Source organism: Caretta caretta, chromosome 4 (genome assembly GCF_965140235.1).
Source record: "Caretta caretta isolate rCarCar2 chromosome 4, rCarCar1.hap1, whole genome shotgun sequence".
Classification (NCBI taxonomy): Eukaryota; Metazoa; Chordata; order Testudines; family Cheloniidae; genus Caretta; species Caretta caretta.
The window spans coordinates 152,979,512-152,998,649 of NC_134209.1; the positions used below are offsets into that span (position 1 = coordinate 152,979,512).

General features: G+C 54.6%; 1 protein-coding gene across 2 annotated transcripts; it reads left to right on the forward strand.

The window, feature by feature from the left end:
- Positions 1-586: 586 nt before the first annotated feature.
- On the forward strand, positions 587-17,735 carry IDH3B (isocitrate dehydrogenase (NAD(+)) 3 non-catalytic subunit beta). Of its 2 annotated transcripts, none has more exons than XM_048846514.2 (12): positions 587-711; positions 1,557-1,637; positions 4,031-4,123; positions 5,791-5,911; positions 7,735-7,795; positions 8,284-8,416; positions 9,262-9,395; positions 9,987-10,089; positions 11,003-11,149; positions 11,380-11,474; positions 11,628-11,688; positions 17,513-17,735. In XM_048846514.2, the coding sequence occupies exons 1-12, from the start codon at positions 676-678 to the stop codon at positions 17,588-17,590; spliced, it is 1,143 nt and encodes a 380-aa protein (XP_048702471.1). In that variant the 5' UTR covers positions 587-675; the 3' UTR covers positions 17,591-17,735. The 2 variants fall into 2 exon arrangements, with proteins under 2 accessions (XP_048702471.1, XP_048702470.1); XM_048846513.2 differs by lacking the exon at positions 17,513-17,735 and adding an exon at positions 12,486-14,499.
- The last annotated feature ends 1,403 nt before the right edge of the window (positions 17,736-19,138 follow it).

A 19,138-nucleotide genomic window follows, 5' to 3' on the forward strand; every position in this document is an offset into this window, starting at 1 on the left:
GGCAGCCGGGCTCTGGGGGGCAGCGCTGCCTCCCCCGCGCAGACCTGGTGGGTTCACGGAGCTCAGCGCTGGGGGGCAGGAGCCCTTGTCCTGCCCCTGTCCGGGCATTAGGGCCAGGCAGGCCCGGGGAGCTAGCCCCCCCCCCCCCGCCCCGCCCCGCGCGAGCCCGCAGGGAGGGGCAGAGCCAGCCCCGTGCCCCCCGGCCCCCGAGTCCCCCGCCCCCGAGTCCCCCGGCCGCGCCCCCGAGTGCCCCCCGGCCCCCGAGTGCCCCCCCGCCCCCGAGTCCCCCGCCCCCGTGCCCCCCGGCCCCCGAGTCCCCCGGCCGCGCCCCCGAGTCCCCCGGCCGCGCCCCCGAGTCCCCCGGCCGCGGAGCTCGCACCGGCCCCGGGGGCGCGGGAGCCAGGGGCTGCCCCGCCCGCCCAGACCCGCCCCCGCGGCAGGGCCCGGACGGGGGGGGGGGGGGGGGGGGAGCCAGAAGCACGTGGCCCGCGACCCCCTGCAGGGAGCCCAGCGCCCGCCCCGGGCTCCTCCCCCTCGCGGCCCCGCCCCCTCGGCGCGTGAGCGCGGCCCCCTGCGGCTACGGACTCCGCGGAGGCGGAAATCGGAAGTGACGTCTCTGCGCTCGGGCCGTGGTGTCGTCATTTCCGGAGCTGCTTGGGCTTGTGGGATTGCAAGATGGCGGCGATCAGCGGCGTCCGGGCGGTTGCCGGGGTGAGGGCCGCGCGGGGGCCGGCAGGACGGGCCTGGGCTCCTCCCGAGGCGGGGGTCGCGGCGCCCGGGACTGGGGGCGGGACCAGGGGAGGGGGGTCAGGCTGGGAGCGGCCCGGGGGCCCAGGGGAGTGAGGCCGGGAGCGGCCCGAGGGCAGGGGGGCCCAGGGGAGCGGCCAGGGGAATGAGGCCGGGATCGCCCCGAGGGCAGGGGGGCCCTGGGGAGTGGCCAGGGGAATGAGGCCGGGATCGCCCCGAGGGCAGGGGGGCCCTGGGGAGCGGCCAGCGGTCGGGCCGGGGGCAGGGGAGTGAGGCCGTCCCGAGGGCAGGGGGGTCAGGCCGGGGGCGGCCCGAGGGCCCAGGGGAGCGGCCAGGGGAGGGAGGCCGGGTTCAGCCCGAGGGCAGGGGGGTTAGGCCGGGGGCGGCCCGAGGGCCCAGGGGAGCGGCCAGGGGAATGAGGCCGGGATCGCCCCGAGGGCAGGGGGGCCCTGGGGAGCGGCCAGCGGTCGGGCCGGGGTCGGGGGCAGGGGAGTGAGGCCGTCCCGAGGGCAGGGGGGTCAGGCCGGGGGCGGCCCGAGGGCCCAGGGGAGCGGCCAGGGGAGGGAGGCCGGGTTCAGCCCGAGGGCAGGGGGGTTAGGCCGGGGGCGGCCCGAGGGCCCAGGGGAGCGGCCAGGGGAATGAGGCCGGGATCGCCCCGAGGGCAGGGGGGCCCTGGGGAGCGGCCAGCGGTCGGGCCGGGGTCGGGGGCAGGGGAGTGAGGCCGGGATCAACCCGAGGGCAGGGGGTCGGGCCCAGGGGAAGGGGCCCAGGGCTGCGGGTTTCTCATTCTCTGCCTTCTTCCCTCGTAGGCTCTCCTGCGTGCCCAGGGCCGCGGAGCCTGGAGGACCCTCAGCACCTCTGCCACCCCCCAGCAGACAACGAGACGTCAGGTGAGGGACCCCCCGCATGCCCCAGCTCGGAGCGGGGAGATGGCGCCTCACCAGGGCCTCCCATCCTTACCTGCTCCCCTGGGGATGCTGTGAGAGCAGGCTCCGGGGGAGACGCAGCCCCTATCTCAGGGGGGCCAGGCAGGGCCAGGCGCTGCTGGGGAGGGTTTCTCAGGTTCGCTGCGGCTCTGCTGCCAAGTCTCGTTCCTGGCTATTCTGTTCTTATCTCTATAGGCCCCTGTTCCATGCTCATCACCCTTGTAGCTAAGTGCCTCCCAGTCACTCACAGAGCAATGTGCTCACCTATCCCGCATGTGGTGTTTGATCTCCCGCATGCTCACACGTGGGCTCTTCCGTGGATTTGGTTTTCAGAGGGCTGAGTCTTTCTCCAGCACAGAGTCAGATGGGGAGGGTAGCAGGTAGATGGATATTTCTCTCTATTCAAGGAGCAAAGATGCAGTGACCACAACAGAAGAAATGAAGTGCTGAGGATGCATTAAAAAGCCATAAGAACTAACACGGAAAACACTGTGTGGGATAACGTGGACGCATCTGAAGAACGATGAGGCAGGGGCTGAGAGAGCCATTTGGTGGCTGCTCTGTGAAATGAAAGGGTAGCCATTGGTGACTGCATCTTGAGACTAGAGCTGTAATTGTGAAGGTCCCAATGTTGCCAACACATGATTGTACTGTGATTCTGATAGTATTTGGTGGTGTTCTTAAAGCCCCAGCACCTGATGTCAAATCTCAGGAGCTCTCATGGTGCAGAGAAGAACTTAAAATTGTGTACCCAAAATGCTCAAAATCCAGAAGGCAAAGAAAGAACCCCACACTATTATTTACATGTTAAAAGACCTATTTTTTAACCCATGACTTTTTGGAGCTTTGCCCTGGATTTTTGAATTCTTTGGCCTGGCAGTATAGAGGTCCAGAGAGGATAATTACAAGTCCTGGGGTGGGGTTTACATATGGAGAGAGATTGGAAAATCTAGGGCTGTTTAGCCTTGGAACGAAAAGATCTATAGACACTTGACTGATGGGATTTATGACTTCTTGTGGAAGTTGCCTTTTTTATTTTTTTTATTTTGTCTCATGGGTCATTGAATATTAATGACGGGTAACTTTAGAACAAATAAAAGAAATTTTTTATACAGAACATGGCTAAATAATTTATAGACACATTGGTCACGGCCAAATACTAAGGTCAGATTTGTAAAAGGGCTGGCTAAGTTTGTAACTAAGACCATTCTATAGAAGTTTGTGCTGAAATGGAGTAATAAAATCCTATGCTTCAGGACATCAGCTGATCACTACAGTTATTAGGAAGGGATATTTTGCCCTATATACAACAGGTGTACTAAGATTTTTCATCTTTCTTTGAAGTATCAGGTGTTGGCCGATGCAGGAGTGGATGGACTAATGGTCTCCTATGTTGTATATGGGTGCCCTGGTAGTCTTTGTCTCTTTCTCCATCGTGGGATGAGGAAAAGTTTATGCAAAATCTCCATCACAAGTGCTTGTTCTCTGACTCTTTAGCTTGTGATGCCTGTTGATGGACATTAACTGTAACTCTTATATATAAAGATTTCAGAGTGGTAGCTGTGTTAGTCTGTATCAGCAAAAACAACGAGGCGTATTTGTGACACCTGAGAGACTAACAGATTTATTTGGGCATAAGCTTTCGTGGTGGGTTTTAGCCCAGGAAAGCTTCTGCCCAAATAAATCTGTTAGTCTCTCAGGTGCCACAAGTCCTCCTCATTCTTTTTGTTATATATAAAGACACCCATTAATTTTTATATGAGTGAACGCTATGTGGTTTAGATTAAAGGTAAAGCTGTCTCCTCGGTACAGGGAACAAATACCATGCAACCTCTGACCCTCTGTGCTCTACTTTCAAGTAGCAAGCTTTGCCCTGCGCATTGGGTCTTATTTGATTTAATCCATCAGAGAGAGTTTCATGGGGGAACTGAATGTTGCTACAGTGAGTCTTGGGTCAGTTTCTTCTGGAAGATTCCTGTGTTCTCCTGCATCAGAGGCCAGGTGTTTCCCAGAGACACTGACCACCAGAGAGGATCTTAGCAGCTCTCATTCACCCTTTGAAAGTTGTAAGGACTCAAATCCTGGTACCAGCTCCACCAAGGGGATTGTCCCTGAGCATACCTGTGAGATCTAGAGAAGTAGGTAAAGGCATTGATGACCCCCAACATTTTGAGAATGACAATTCTCGTCTTGCTGTTTCTGGCAGTAGCGTGTGAGAGCCACCTCTGACTGGGCTTGCTCTTTCAGAAGAGGGGGGTGCAGTATTGCAGATAGGGTGTGCGCTGTCCCACTCTTGTTGAGTGATATTGTGAAGGATGGTGGCAGGAGAATTAACCCCTCTCAATTTCCTGTTCCAGACAGAGAAACCTGAAGGGGTGTTCAAGGTCACCATGCTGCCTGGAGATGGGGTTGGCCCGGAGCTCATGCATTCTGTCAAAGAGGTGTTCAAGGTAGTAGCCACTTACTCCTCATTGAGACTGTGGGGGAGATAGAGAAATGACATAATGGCAGGAGTTGTCTTGCAAGGTAGTTGGATTGTGTATGTGCTCCTGCCATATCCAGGTGGGACTGTTATCTTCCCCCTGCTCCCAGACAGTTGTGGGTGGATAAAACCATTCTGTTTCTTAAACCCTTTTCTGTAAATTAATTGAAGCGTAACTCATTTCTCTTTAGTGCTGAGGAAGGGTGCTAGACTGAGAATCCTGGAGGATGTCCCCTGTTCTCCCCAGAACAGGTTCAACATGGGTAGCAACCATGCTAAGCTTCCCACATAGACCCCAGTGTGCACCAACCCTAACTACAAGGGCCCATTTCGAAGAGTGAGAAGACAAGTTCAGTTTCTGTGGCTCAGTCAATCCTTGTGTCTCTGATGTGACTGCTGAAAAAATCTTGTACCAGCTGTGGCGGTGGTTTTGATGTGGATGTTTGCGTCATCTACACCAGTTGTGTCAGGGGTTACAATGCTGTTGTTGTTCAAACTGTTTGGAACCCTCTTAACTGTGTTTTAAACATACCCCCAGTCCATCCTACAGCCCTGCTCTGACCAAGGGAGTAGCGCAGTTTGGGGACAAATTTAAAACACAGTTAGACACCGGCTTTGTTACAAGACAAACCTGCTTTTAACCATGGCTGGGGCAACTGTCGTAAATGAATCTCCTGACATGGAGGTAGTTGTATAAAGTCTCGACTGCACTATCCTAAGAGACTGGACTGAGATCTGGGACCCAAGTAGTCATCAGATGGCAGAAACTTTCATTCTGAAAAATAATTTAAAATATTTCAAGATTGGACATACAAAAGGAAGTGACTTAATCCCTCGTAGTAGCTGTTAGGTTACTGATCTGCTCTCTTTGGAAAAAGATCCGACCCCAGAGCTATGGCTCAAAAAATGTAGGAGGTGGAAAAATTAATACACCAGTTACGTGCCCAGAAAAATAACCAGAGGACAACGCTGGTATTTGGTTACCATTTATTAAATACTCAAAATACATTCACTTTCTAAAAACCAGCACACCTCTCCAATTTTTTTGAATGTTAACATTTGATAGACATGCCTGGTTTGTTAAATATGCCTAATCAGAGAATTCATTCAACTTAATAAAATCACTGAAAATGACACGTCTTGAGTAGGGTCAAGATGCTCTCTCTGTAACACGGTAACACCCTGTTAGAGAGACCCATTGTTTATATTTCTGTTTAATGTTTATCTAGACCAAAGTTCAATGTTGTGGTGATTATTGTGTGTCTCTGATAGTTACATGCCTAGGATTTGTAAACCGGTTAAAACTTTCTAAACAAAGACATAGTTTAAAAAACAACAGCATTTCATTATGAATCTGGAACTGGATTGAATAAGTGTCCTAGAGATCAGAGGCTCTGATCCCATTCCTAATCCCTAAAACGATCCAGTCCCCTCCTCCTTCCGATACACACCATCCTCAGCCTATGCTCAGAGAGGAACCAGAGACTTGAAGGTGAAAGGCTCCATATCCCAATCTCTTGATTCACCCAGTCACCAAGCTCATTTTGGCTAATACATATAAAGTGATTTAATGAACAGCCTCTGAACTGTGACCCAGCAAAGCCCCGTCTTTACATCTGTGTCTGTATTGGGCAGGCTGCTGGCGTCCCTGTGGAGTTTGACGAGCACCACCTGAGCGAAGTGCAGAACATGGCGTCAGAGTTAAAACTGGATGAGGTTGTCGACTCTATGAAGGAGAGTAAAGTGGCCATTATAGGTATGGGATGGTGGCAGCTCACTGACTGCATCTGTCAGGTGTACATGGATCTTTGCCCACTCCATGCTACGGGAATCTCCCCCAGCCTCCAAACTGCGCTTTCAGACTGCCGGGCTTTTTGTGGCTGACGAATGGAGAAGGAAACCTGGTGCCAGTTTTCCTGATTTCTATCTCCAGCTCTGTCACTGAGTTGCTCTGTGACCTGGAGAGGCTCACTTAACTTCTGTGCCTCAGTTTCTCCTCTGTAAATGAGACTGGTACTTATCATCTGACCAGCTGGGGAGTCTCGGGACCTTGCTGACCCTTGGATGGAAAGTGATTGGCATGTTTAGTAATAAAAAGGGGGTACTGAGGGTTTGTGACACTTTGGTGCAGGTAGATGAGGTGCTTCTAGGGTCATCTTACTGCCTCCCTACACAAGGGGGGGGGCGGTCATACTGCTGTCGCTCGTCAAGATGGGAAGGAGCAGAACAGCTTTTAGCTTTCTCTGGTCTGACGTGTTTCATACACCAAGAATCCCAAAGCATTTTGCCCAGGGCCAGATCCACTGTGGTAGGGCCAGATCTGTGTCCAGCAGACTCAGCAGTGGCTCATACAGTGCAGGACCACTTTATCTTACATAGTATCTTCTGTACAAACTGTAGCCCATGTTGGCTTACAGATCTAATACAAGGATACTGCAGCTTGGAATGTTAGAACCTGCTGCTGGCTGAGGGAGTATCGGGCAGGACATTGGAATTGTGCCAGACTCTTAAAAACGTGCCTGGGGATTTCAGTCGTCTTCCCAGAAGTTGCCGTAGCTGGGTAATAGTTTTAGTAGTCTGGGTAGTCTTGTCTCCTCCAGCCAGTGCTCCTCGTAGCATGTCGTCCTAGATTTTAAGGCCTATGGGCCCATTATGAATGACTCATTCATGATGCAGGGCAGAGTCCTTCACTCAGTGATTCTTACATAGAGCACCTTACACAAACCTTTTAGAATGAGAGCCAATCTCTATGTAAAGACTTCAAGTGATGGAAGATTTACCAAGTCCGTTGGTGAGCTGTTCCAAAGGGTAATTACTCTGACTGCTAAAAAACTGCATCCTATTTCTAGCTTGAATTTGTTTAGTCCAGCTTCCAGGCATTAGATCTTGTTCTACCTTTGTTTGCTAGATAAAGAGCCCCCTAGTATCTGATGTCTTCTCCATGTATAAGTACTTATAGAAGGAGATCAGTTTGCCTCTTAATCTTGTCTTCAGTAAGTCAAATAGATTGAGCTTCTAAATATCCTGTGGAACTCTTTGCCAGAGGATGTTGTGAAGGCCAAGACCATAACAGGGTTCAAAAAAGAACTAGATAAATTCATGGAGGATAGGTCCATCAATGGCAATTAGCCAGGCTGGGCAGGGATGGTGTCCCTAGCCTCTGTTTGCCAGAAGCTGGAAATGAGTGACAGGGGATGAATCACTTGATGATTCCCTGTTCTGTTCATTCCCTCTGGGGCACCTGGCATTGGCCACTGTCGGAAGTCAGGATCCTGGGCTAGATGGACCTTTGGTCTGACCCAGTGTGGCCGTTCTTATGTTATCCTGACTGGGCGTAAATTCAGATTCTGCTGTGAGACTGGATCACATAATATGTGGCCCAGAGGTACCAAGGGGCTGGACCCTAGTGAGCTCTCAAATGTTGTGCAGCACTGTAAACTCCTTATGCAAGGGTAAAAACAAAACCCCCTTTCATCCTCCCCGTCCCATGCTGTGGGGATCTGAGGGTTTATAGTAGCTGGTAGTTGATTTTGTACATGTGCTTTCTTACCAGTTCTGCTGACATTTCTGTCATTACAGGAAAGATCCACACTCCCATGGAATATAAAGGAGAGCTGGCCTCCTATGACATGAGGCTCAGGTATGTTTCTGTCATGCATGTTCAAAGGCCCTGCACGTCAACAAAAGTCGGTAAAAATCTCCTACTGCAAATGAGCTATTCAGGGTGTTCCAGACACCTCGTTTATGAATGGCATTTAGGCACCAGGTCCAGGGCAGGAGTGAAGTTCATGGGTTATCAGAGCACAAAAAGGCATCTGCAAAATCTTCACTGGCCAGACACTTTATTGTTTTTCTTACTCATGATCCGTTGACTCTATTTCTTGCTGTGTCTTGGAGATCCTCCAGGAACAGTCGGTAGGTGGGGTTTGGGGTGGCAGTTTATGGACACATCCCACAGAGGGCCAAAGAGGCCTCACTGGAGGAGGGAAATGGGATTAGCAAGTGGCCAGCAATGGGGGCTAGGCTCTCTTTAAAATTCTGATCAAGATGGGTCTGTACCATCACATGGGATTTATTACTGTCCCGGAGGTGGGAAGCACTCTCCTGATCCTGATGTTCCTCTCACAGGCGCAAGTTAGACCTGTTTGCCAACGTTGTCCATGTGAATAGTTTACCTGGCTATAAAACACGACACAACAACTTGGATCTTGTGATCATCCGGGAGCAGACGGAGGGGGAGTACAGCTCTCTGGAACATGAGGTAGGGAAGGCTCTGTCCTGCACCCCATCCCTTTCTGTGCCATACGGGGAAGCCAGTTCCAGGCCTTGTATCTGGTACTTCCCTGATGGCACTGCATTAGACCTTGGAGAGTTTCGCTGCCCTTCTCGCCTCATCCTCGCAGAGTTTGGCTCAGACGCTTCTTGAGTGGTGGTGCTAGGAGTGTGGGGATGTGGGGAAGAGCCTTCCTGTGTGATGTGGGTATTTGGAGGGACAGGCAGAAGAGGAGATGATGCTTGTAACTAGACTCTGTGACAGCCAAGGGGGTGAAGGGGGGCTTGAACTATCTACAAGTACTGGAAGCGTGTAAAGACCAAGAAGGAAGCGGGATCAGTGTGGAGTCAAGAGCTGTAACCAGGAGTGGTGGCATGACTCCAGGCAAAGGAAAAAGGCCCGGGCCTGGGAGAAGCTTCCTGCCAGCGTTTGGCTGGAGAATGGTCTCCCAAGGAGAAGTGGTGCTTTGGGGGACATACTAGCCTGGTCAGAGCCCTGGAGACAAGACTCCCTGGGCCGATTCCACAGTGACACCTGAAGAAATGGGCTGTCTTGAGTTCCTCAGGGGCTTCTCCCTGTAGTATCACGTGTTTGCTGAAGGGATGCACCACGTCTCTTCCTCTCCTTTCCCCAAAGGAATCCGATGGGGAGTTAAACTCCGCTTCCCTTGGAGCCTGAGCCCAGTGTCAGTCCGGGGGTGATAGCTGCCAGCTGGCAGGGCTGAGTGGGATCTCCTCGTTGGGTGTGCACTGCCGGCTGGGGCAGAGCACAGGGTTGTGTCCCACCTGGGGCAGCCCAGCCAGAGCCGCTAACGTGTGTCCGTCAATGTTCAGAGCGTGAAGGGAGTCATTGAGTGCCTGAAGATCATCACCCGGGACAAGTCGCAGCGCATCGCCAAATTTGCCTTTGACTATGCCACCAAGAAAGGGCGTTCAAAGGTCACAGCAGTGCACAAAGCCAACATCATGTGAGTGCGATGAGACGGGTAGCCCGGGGACCAAAGTGGGGTGTCTAGCAGTTATGGGATATGCAGCAGCTGCCACCAGCGCCCTGGGTGTAGGTCTTTGAAGTCCCCTCTGTCTGGAAGAGCCTTTCAGTGCAACTCAGAGTTGAGTGATGTTGACGCTTCCTTGGCGTTAGTGCCCTTTCTCTGCACGTGCTTAAAACACCAGCATGGGTGTAACAAAGCCCAGCAGTGTGAGACAGTCAGGCCTGGCTGTGTGTCTGCAGGGTGTTGATGGGGAGGGTGAGAAGCTTGTTCACTTGCTGGGTGAAATTCTGGCCTCATTGAATTCAGTGGCAGAACTCCCACTGACTTCCGTGGGGCCAGGATTTCACCTCTGTCTATCATATGCACACCTACGTCGGTGGGGTGCAGCGGGACCTGCCCATCTCTGAGCTATTCTGGGTTCAGTTCACAGACAGCATTTTGAAAGGAACTCTCAGAAAGCTTGTTGGGTGGCTGAGTCCATCGTCAGGCCCCTGCTCTCCCTGCAGGGGATGCTGGGGCAGCCTGGAGTCACTGTTAAAATGAATGTCTGTTGCTCTCTTTCCTCAGGAAGTTGGGAGATGGGCTCTTCCTCCAGTGCTGTGAAGAGGTGGCAGAATTGTATCCCAAGATCAAATTCGACACCATGATAATTGACAATTGCTGTATGCAGGTGAGAATGGCTTGCAGTCCTGTGCCCTAGTGCATCCATGCTGCACCCTCTGGTGCTGATAATCTGCTTGAGCAAAGCAGGTAAAGAGCCTGGCATGGTAGGCAGCCAGGTCAGGTGCCCTTGGAATGCTGTCCGTGACATGCGTTGTGAAGGATGCAGTGTTAACTGGGCTGTCACGTCGCTTTGTATCGTGTCCTGTGTAGTGCACATGGACACGTAGCGCCTTCCTTTCAGGGCTGCACAGTTGAGGATGACAGGAGCTGTAGGTGCCCAGCACCCCTGGTAATCAGCCCCTCGGTAATAATTCCAGATAATTCTGTCTTGCAGAATTGTGCTTGCCTGCAGGAGTGATTCTGACATGAGTAAATTCTCTGTTTCACCATCAGTCCCCCCAGGAAAGCTTGGCGATACCCAGGGTTTCCAGGCTGATACTTCTCAATAACAATTTTGCCAGGTTTCTCTGATTTTCTTTCTGAGAGCGCGTATGATCTCAGCCCTGTCGGTGGGATGTATGGCTGGGTGGCTTTATTTCAGTAATGTTTCCAATGCCTGTTGGTTCTCGGCTACTGGGGCTCCGGGAGCAGCCACCCATCTTGTTTCTATCCTGGGGACTCTTGAGGCAGCTACGTTGTCATCTCAGGATTCCTCTCAGCCCGGTGTTGCTGCCGAACCTGGGTGCGTCCCAAGAAGATCGTTCGCCTATTAATACCCAGGCGCTAATCTGTGAATGTCATTGCTTGGGCTCCTTGTTGGCCAGTCTACGGCATGGTGAGATGTGGCCCTTTGGGTGACCCAGGCACACCAGTGCTGATGGGAAGTGCTGCAGAGTATATTAGACCGTGCTGATCTGTAGCAGGGGAGGGAATGGTGTGGAGGGTCTCATGCACGTCTGCTTCTGTTCTCCTCTGCGCAGCTGGTGCAGGACCCCCACCAGTTCGATGTCCTGGTCATGCCAAACCTGTATGGAAACATCATTGATAACCTGGCTGCTGGCTTGGTGGGAGGCGCCGGCGTGGTTCCCGGGGAAAGTTACAGTGCCGAGTACGCGGTGTTTGAGATGGTAAGTGACCCAGTTGAGCCACGGCTTCTGTGTTCCACTTGAGTGACTTCCCTTGCTCATCCCCTCTCTGTCACACAGCTGCTTGTTCCCTAGCTTCTGTCGTCTTTCCTGTCTCCTGCCACGGGGCCAGTGGATCCAGAGAGCCCCTCCCAGGATGGGGCTGGACACCCCCCCACAACCCCCGTGGCAGCAGTGTAGAACACGGTCTGATTGTGGTTCTCTTCACACAGGGTGCCCGCCATCCATTTGCCCAGGCCGTGGGCAGAAACATTGCCAATCCAACTGCCATGCTGCTCTCCGCTGCCAACATGCTGCGGCATCTCAAGTAGGTGCTTGTTCTCGGACGTGTGCGCATGCTGCATTACATGTGGGCGGGGGGCAGGGCATGCCAGCCTCTCGGGTGGGCAAGCCAGAGGATGGGTGTGAATTCCATTGGCATACACAGGGCTGGAGCTGAAATGTTTGTTCTTTTTGCTAGCTTGGAACATCACTCCAATATGATCTCCGATGCGGTGAAGAGGGTGATTAAAGTTGGTAAAGTGAGTACCTGGCAGCTCTGAGCCCTTTCACTGCTGCTTACCTCTTGCCTGTCCTGGTCCAGAGCTCCTGGAGTATCTGCTTCCTTTCTGGAGCCTGGGACTGGAGTTGGCTGGGACTTCTCTCTGGCTCCTGTCCCTGAGAGGGGGAAGCAGCGCAGTGTTTGCCACTGGGTAAGACTAGGGGAATTCCTTAGCCCGGGGCTGGCCTTGCGTAGCGTGGGGACTTACTGCACCATAACAGACTGATTCTCAGGCCTTGTTGCACTCATGTCTGCATCATTCTTACCTGTACCCGACCGATTTCCTGTTGTGACGGCTGTGGAAATGTTTGGGCCCCTTCCCAGGGAGTTCTTGGTAGAGTTCACTTTCCTCAGGGGAAATCAGATTCCCCAGGCAGAGGTCACTGTCTTGCCATCTCCATGGCCACATTATCAAAGCTTCCACTGAGCCAGGCCGGCCAACTAGTTTGAGCTGTCCATGTTCGTAGAACGGGACGCAGTTTGTAGATGTTGCTGTGCTTAGTGTCTCGCTCCCTGCTTGTCTGCAGACCTGAGGCTGCTACTCCCTGCTGGCTGTGGGGGGCTTGGCGCGCTTTAGTGTCTATTCTTCCAGTTTGCAGCAGGGCTGTGGGGGGAACTCGGGGGGGGGGGGGGGGGGGGTTCAGAAAGGGGTTCAGAAGCTGGGGGAAGCTGCTTTGCTGTCACCATGTTTCCTGTCCCATCTTGTGTTCGTTTCCCTGGGTTTACATCCACATTTCTCCCTTTTTGTTTCTCCCCCTCCCTGTGTTGGATTTTTAGGTTCGGACGCGGGACATGGGCGGTTACTCCACCACCTCGGACTTCATCAAGTCTGTGATTGACAACCTGCACCCACATTATGGTGTCTAGGTCCCCACCTGTGTGTGGGAGTTCCTTGGACTTCACTCTGTCTCCAGCACCCATTTCTAGTGTACAAACCGAATGGACCTTTCTCGTCCTGCTCCCACCCCTAGGAAAGAACCTGTATCATGTCACACACACACACACACACCCCACCCCTTGGGCGGCTGGAGCCAGCCTGCCTGAAACCACAACCCAAAGGGGGAAGGGACTCACCTCTCCCCCAGCCCAGTTATCTGTTACCAACCTCAATCGTGGTCAGATGGTCACCAGAAAGAGGCGCGGTCTGAGTGCAGGATTGGGAGCCTGGGGTCTAATCCTGGCTCTCCCACTGGTTCATTGTGTGGCCTGGGGTGAGCCAGTTCACCTGTCTCAGCTTCCCTCTCTGTGCAGTAGGGATCGTGCTGACCTCCCTACGTTGCACGGGAGTTCAGGGTCAGCTAGTTCACACTTGTACCGTGCTTTGAGGCTGAGAAAGGACTAAGCCTAAATATTCGACTGCTGCTCCAGCTAAGGCCTCCCTGCATTGTGGCTGATCGGGGCTGTCACATCCACATGGTCTTGTCTAGTCCCTGATTGCTGCTGCAGCAGCATCTGCCTATTCCAGAGGGGCTTAGCCGTAGCTTGGGACCATCCAGGGTGGAGACCCCTGTCCACAAAGTGACAAAAGAAGTCTAGTATTGGCTTGGAGTGAAGTAGAATTTCATCCCTGTTAATCTGAACAGATGGAAAGTAGGAAATTTCAGTCTCTCCTATTGTGTGTGTGTGTAAGAGGGAGGCAGGGGGATAACTCCCTATGTCATCCTCCTAACTTCATCCCCCTCCCAAGAGAAGATTGCGGGAGGATGCTGTTCCCACTCCGTTAGCATTAAAATTCAACGCTGACCTCGGAAAGAAGTGTTAGCCACTGAGCAGAGCTAGAGGGCAGGAGGCCTAGCACGCTCCTCCCAGATCAGAATGTCACCACACAGGTAGGATGGCACTCCAGGACATGTTGATCTTTGCAGCTGATGCAGACCATCCTTGGGGCCCATCTGTACCTCCAGGCTGCTTTCCTCCTTAAGTCCTGCCCACCAGCCTCCCTGATGAAACTCAGGCCCTTCTCTCAGGCTGGGTGCCGGGCTGGGCTCTAGGCTGGTTCGCACGCCCGTCTGGTGCGCTACAGAGCAGAGTGCAGTCCTGATTACTGTAGCATTGTCCTGCCTGTCGCGCACCCTGCCCCCCATCGTTGTTCACTGCAACTCAGTCTGTGCTGGGCAGACTGTCCCCGTGCATTCGCACGAGGCTAAGCAGTGGGTCACACCTGGGAGAGGCAGGGGGGTTATGAAGGGTGCGGGGTTCTACAGTGACTTGTAGCATTCCCCGAGAGAGCAGAACAGCTGCTCTAGCCAGGCCTGTCTAAGGCAGAAGAGGCCAGGCCCTGCATAGCTGTGTGCACGTCAGAAGGGAGGTGCTTCCTGGGCTGCACGTGTAAAATGTGGCGTGAATGATGCGCTTGCTGCTTTGCCTGCATGGTGTGCACTGGTGTCATTGACACGCTGGCTGCCAGCACCTCCCTGCACAGGCAGTCGTGCTCAGAAACACGTACACCCACAAGTGTGTGTGCACCAGTGGGAGCTTCTGAAATGCTGGTCCTATCAGTGAAGTCCTGACTCTGGCTCTGAAGGGTTAAGGAGACCAAGACCTTTTCGTTGGTAGAATTCCAGGTGGGCCGGGGTGGGGTCTGGCCTAAAGGACCCAAACAGCAAGGCTGCAGGTAGCTTGCAGGTGATGGATTAGGAAAGCGGGTCTGGGCCAGGTATGCACCTCCAGGCTCTCAGGCCCCTATCGCAGTGCTGGGCCATTGCTGTGTGGGCTGGGAGCACTCCTCAGGAAATGCAGAATGTATTTATTAGGCTTTGTACTAACGCTCATGAATAAATTGTCAAACTCTCCCCTCCCTCCCTGCCTCTTCTCAGGCACTGTGTGTCTCCATGAGTCCTGGTTCCAGCCCTGCCCTAGCATTGCATGCGGTCTCTCCAGCAAGAGGCACCCTTGGCCCTGCCCTGGTAGGCCAGCTCCAGAGGGGGAACCTGGCTGCGCTGAGCCCTGAGCCGGGCAAGGGAGGGAGTCAGCCCCCGAAGGAGGGGCGTGCCACAAGCCTGCTTTTTCCCTGGTAGCTGGAGCAGTGGAGGCTAAAGCTCTGCCTCGGAGCCAGCCCAAGGTGGAGCATGCCTGGGGCTCTGCAGGGATCACAGGCCAGTCATTCAGGGCCAATCCCTAATACCTCTGCTAGCAGGGAGTGATTCCTTCCGAGAGCCTGGGGGAGGCCAGGCTTTGGGCGCAGGAGAGCTCCGTCCCTGGAGTTCTCTGCCTGCTGTTCAGTGTGTGTGCGGGTGTAGGACATGCACCTAGGACCCAGCTCACAGACCAGGACCCCAGGGTGCCTGGTGCTGTACACAGAACATCTAAGACCAGGTAGGTGGGGAATACAAGGAACCCAGGCGATAGTAGTGATAGGCAGGCAGGGGTATCAGCACCCTGGCAGGCTAACCCATGTCACGGGATTTCTTTTGTTGGTGTCCAGTTGAAGGAGAGACTTGGAGGAGGAGAAGGAGATTACGGGGAACCTCCTAAGGGTGAAGGCAGCAGAAGAGAAAACAGGCCAGGGTGCCTTTGAGAATGTAGCCCTGTGTGATGGAGGCTGAGATCATGGGCTGCCTGGTGGCAGGAGCTGTGCTGAGAAGTCGGGTGGGGACAGGCGGCGAAGGGCCTTGATGTGCCGGAGGAGGGCTGGGAAGAGGGATGTACGCCAGGCTAGGAAAATGAGACCCAGTAGCACTCAGCCTGGGTCGAGGTGGGGCAAGAGGGCATGCCAGTGAGCCAAGGGTGGAAAGGGGAGAGGAAGGGTGGACAGCAGATAGCAGCAGCAGTGAGGAGAGAAGCCCAGCACCCTCACCACTGTCTGCCCCAGGTCAAGGAGCGTGAGGCCAGCTGCAGAGGCTGCATCAGCCAGAGGGACCCAGGTGTCCTGGGGGCCAGGCCTGCTCGCAGCAGGAGCCTGGTGTCTCTGTCTGCTGCTGACGCTGCAGCTTTGTGCGGGGGGGGGGCAAGATGAACCTGTGCAGACACTGTGGGGTCTGAACTACGGTCAGTCAAAGCAGGGGGCGTCAGCTGCGCAGGCCCCTGCCTGCTGGAGGCTAGCTGCTGGGGTCCCCTCCGTTCTCGCCGTTCCTTTACTTAGCCTGATGAAGGTGGAGGTCAGCCTGCCAAGCCCCTGCACTTCCCCTACTAGAGAGCTGGGGCAGTGCAGACAGGGCAGCAGTGGGGGGAATTGCTGAGGAGCTGGAACTGATCTTGCTCCAGGTTGAAAGTGTTCGTACCAGCCCCTCTTGCAGGTTCTCGGGGGGCAGCTCAACCACCAAGCTGGTGCCCATAGATGGGGTGAGGTAGCATAAGAGTGAGTGATCAGAGACTGGCACCCCCCTAGGCCTGCCGGCACACCGTCCCAGGGCCGGTGGGTTTCCGTCCCAGCTGGTTTCCAGTCTCCAGCAATGAGGCTTGTGTCTCTTCTTGTGCCCATGGGCAGGAAGAGTTACTCCTAGTGCTCAGCCTCACCTGTCCCCTTCATCCAGTCCCAGTCTTCTCCTGTGGGGGTACGTCACCTCCCTGCCCCTGAGCGTGGGGTCCCCTTCCCAGGTCAGTGGGCACCCAGGCCTGGTGCGGTCGGTATGACTCCATTGCTCAGGGGCGTGTGAAATCCACGCTCCCTGCTCGAGGCAGTTACACTGACCTAAGCCAGGGTGTAGCCAGCACTCGCTCGCCAGCAGAAGTCGCCCATCTGCCTAGCGACTGCCTGGCAGGGAGGGGCTGCACCGAGGCTGCTGGGAGAGCCCCTCCTGCAGGCCTAGGTCAGCTGCAGCGGTGCAGTGTAGACAAGGTGTTAGCAAAGCTGGCTCTAGATCTTGGATTTCTCTAGCTAGCGTCTCCCAGTCTCTCCCTGCGCTCCCCTGCCCTGGAGCAAGGAATGACCATGTCCTTGCTCTCTGCCATGGCACTTGGCAGAGGCAGCCCACAAGTACGTCACATTTCTTTGCTCCTGTTTCTAGAGCGCCTGAGTCTCTGTTCCCTGAGAGTGGGGTGGGGTGGGGTTTAAATGCCTGATGGCAGGGCAGGGCAAGGGATAGAAGCTGAGAATTGGCGTGCGATGGGAATGGAGGAGAGATGGTGTCTGCCGGGGGCAGGGCAGAACACCGGGCAGGGATTAGCATGGCAACCGGCAAGCAGGTGTAAACGCCGAACTGAACACTTGCCTGGGGGCAGCCTGGTTTCCATAGCGTGTGGAGGAGTCAGAGGCGCTGGGTTTACCTGCACGGGTCCAGCTTAATCATGTTTCTCTGCTTGTTTCTATTCACTCTTGGGCTGCTGGGCTCATGGCTGTCCTCACAGGTGTTTGCAGGTCCTGCCCATTTAGTCTCCTCTGAGAGTGTCAGAAATAGGTTGCGTTCTTCCCCTGCGAGCAGTGTCCTACAGCAGCAGCGAGCCAGACTCTGACACTGAGCCTTCATGCTGCACTGGCCCTTTCCCCTCCTCCATAGGGCTCTTTATTATCACCCTAAGCTGTCTGGCAGGGGGCAGTAGTGGCTCCTCCCTGGTGGCCTAGCCTTAGCCCAGCCCTACGCCGCTGGGAATGGTTCTGGAGCTGGGCAGGACGCTGACAGGCTAAGGGGCTATTTCTAAACTGATCCAGGAACAGCTCGGAGCTGCAGCCGTCTCCTAGCAGCCACTAGTGTGGGGGAAAGACCTTGGAGCTAGCTCGGGCCCTTTGGTGCCTTTCAGCCTGGCACTCAGCATTTCCTGTTTGGAAAGGCCTGGCCCCAGGGCAGGGCTCACTGCAGAATGCCCAGAGGGCTCCTGCAGCGTACCTGTCTGTGCCATGCTAACAGGCCCCACCCCTCTCTTTGCAGGTGCGCACCGCAGACATGGGCGGATACGCCACGTCCATTGACTTCACCCAGGCTGTGATAGCAGCCCTGGCTGACTAGGCCCCGCAGAGGCTGCTGTTCCTCCCGCTTGCGAATCCTCACTGCTTTGACACCAGCTGCCTGGTAATTTATTGCCTTCAAGAGGGAGCGTCCCCACGCCCAGGCCTGTCTCTGTCGTGCACAATAAAGCAGCCTCCTGGCCACATCTCTCGCAGTAGATTCAGTGCTTTTATACCCATCTGCCCTTCATAAAATACAGCAGCTGCTCGCTTTAAAGAAATTCTTAATAAATATATGTACACACTTTAAAAAAAAAAAAGTGAGCACAAAAAACAGATGGTAGAAGGTAGAAGAAACCTACTAGTTACCGCCTTTATAAAAAGGCACATTTCTCTCGCAGTGGGTTTCTGCCAGGAGGGGGCACCGTTTGATCTCAGCTGTGGTCCTCCCTGCACCTAACCTGTGGTGGAGCCAGAGCAGATACTAGCTGCCAGATGTGGGGAGATAGAGGGGGCTGTATGCACAGCCCCGTGCCCCTGGGGGGGGAGGGGCTTATAACCAGTACACCCCCCACTTCCTGCTTTGGCAGAGGCCCAGCTGGGTGGGGGCATAGAGAGGACATCACCCCCCAGGCTGCTCACTGTAAAAGGGTCACTCCAGTAGTGCCAGGGGTGGAGGGGGAGTGCCACCCTGGCCTACACCTGCCCCCCAGCTCAAGGAAAGCATTCTGCCCCTGCAGGGTCCCCTATCGCAGCAGGAGGGAGAGTCAGCCCCTTCCCTGCTCTCACCCAACCCAGGGCTCTTGCCTTGCCCCTCAGCCAACTGGGCACAGACTCATAGAATATCAGGGTTGGAAGGGACCTCAGGAGGTCGTCTAGTGCAACCCCCAACTAAATCCCTGGGGGGAGTAGAGCTCAGGCAGCTGGCCAGGGGCTCTTTAAGGGGCAGTGACCTGAACAGCAGCAGTTACAGTTAGCTCTGATCACACAGGCCCAAGCCGGGGCTAGATTCAGATGGGAAACTACCAGGCACGACAACAGCTATAACACTCTCAATGCCTGTTGGCAGGTAAGGCTAAAAGGGCCCCTGAGCTCAGCCACTCTGGCCTCCTGTTTTCACACCATTAAATGGTGCTTGGCTACTGAACCCAGCTGTTTTAGTTTGGCTCAGATTGGTTCTCAGGTGACTAGACTGTTCTGGGGGACAGGCAGAGACTGAGGTGCAACCCAGGATGGAGACCCCAGCAACTGCAGGGGATAAAGGTGTTTGAAAACATGGCCATCCCCATAGGATTTGTCTGTAACACAGTAACTGTTGGATGCCACTTCTGATCAATTCCACCATTTCAGGGGTGTTCTAGGCAGCCATGGCTAGAACCCAGATGTTGGGGAAAAAAAACAGGAAGCCCCTGCCTGTTCATTAGCACATCTCCAACTCAAAGCCATCTTGAAATTGTCTACACCTCAAACTGGGTGCAAGAGCCATTAACACCTGCTCAGCCTCCCTGCTAGGGAGAAAGCAGGCCTAGTCTTCTGCCCTCCTGGCCTGGAGGGGGGGAAGGGGGCGGGGAGCATCCCTGGGGCTACAGGGAGGAGAATTGAAGAGTTA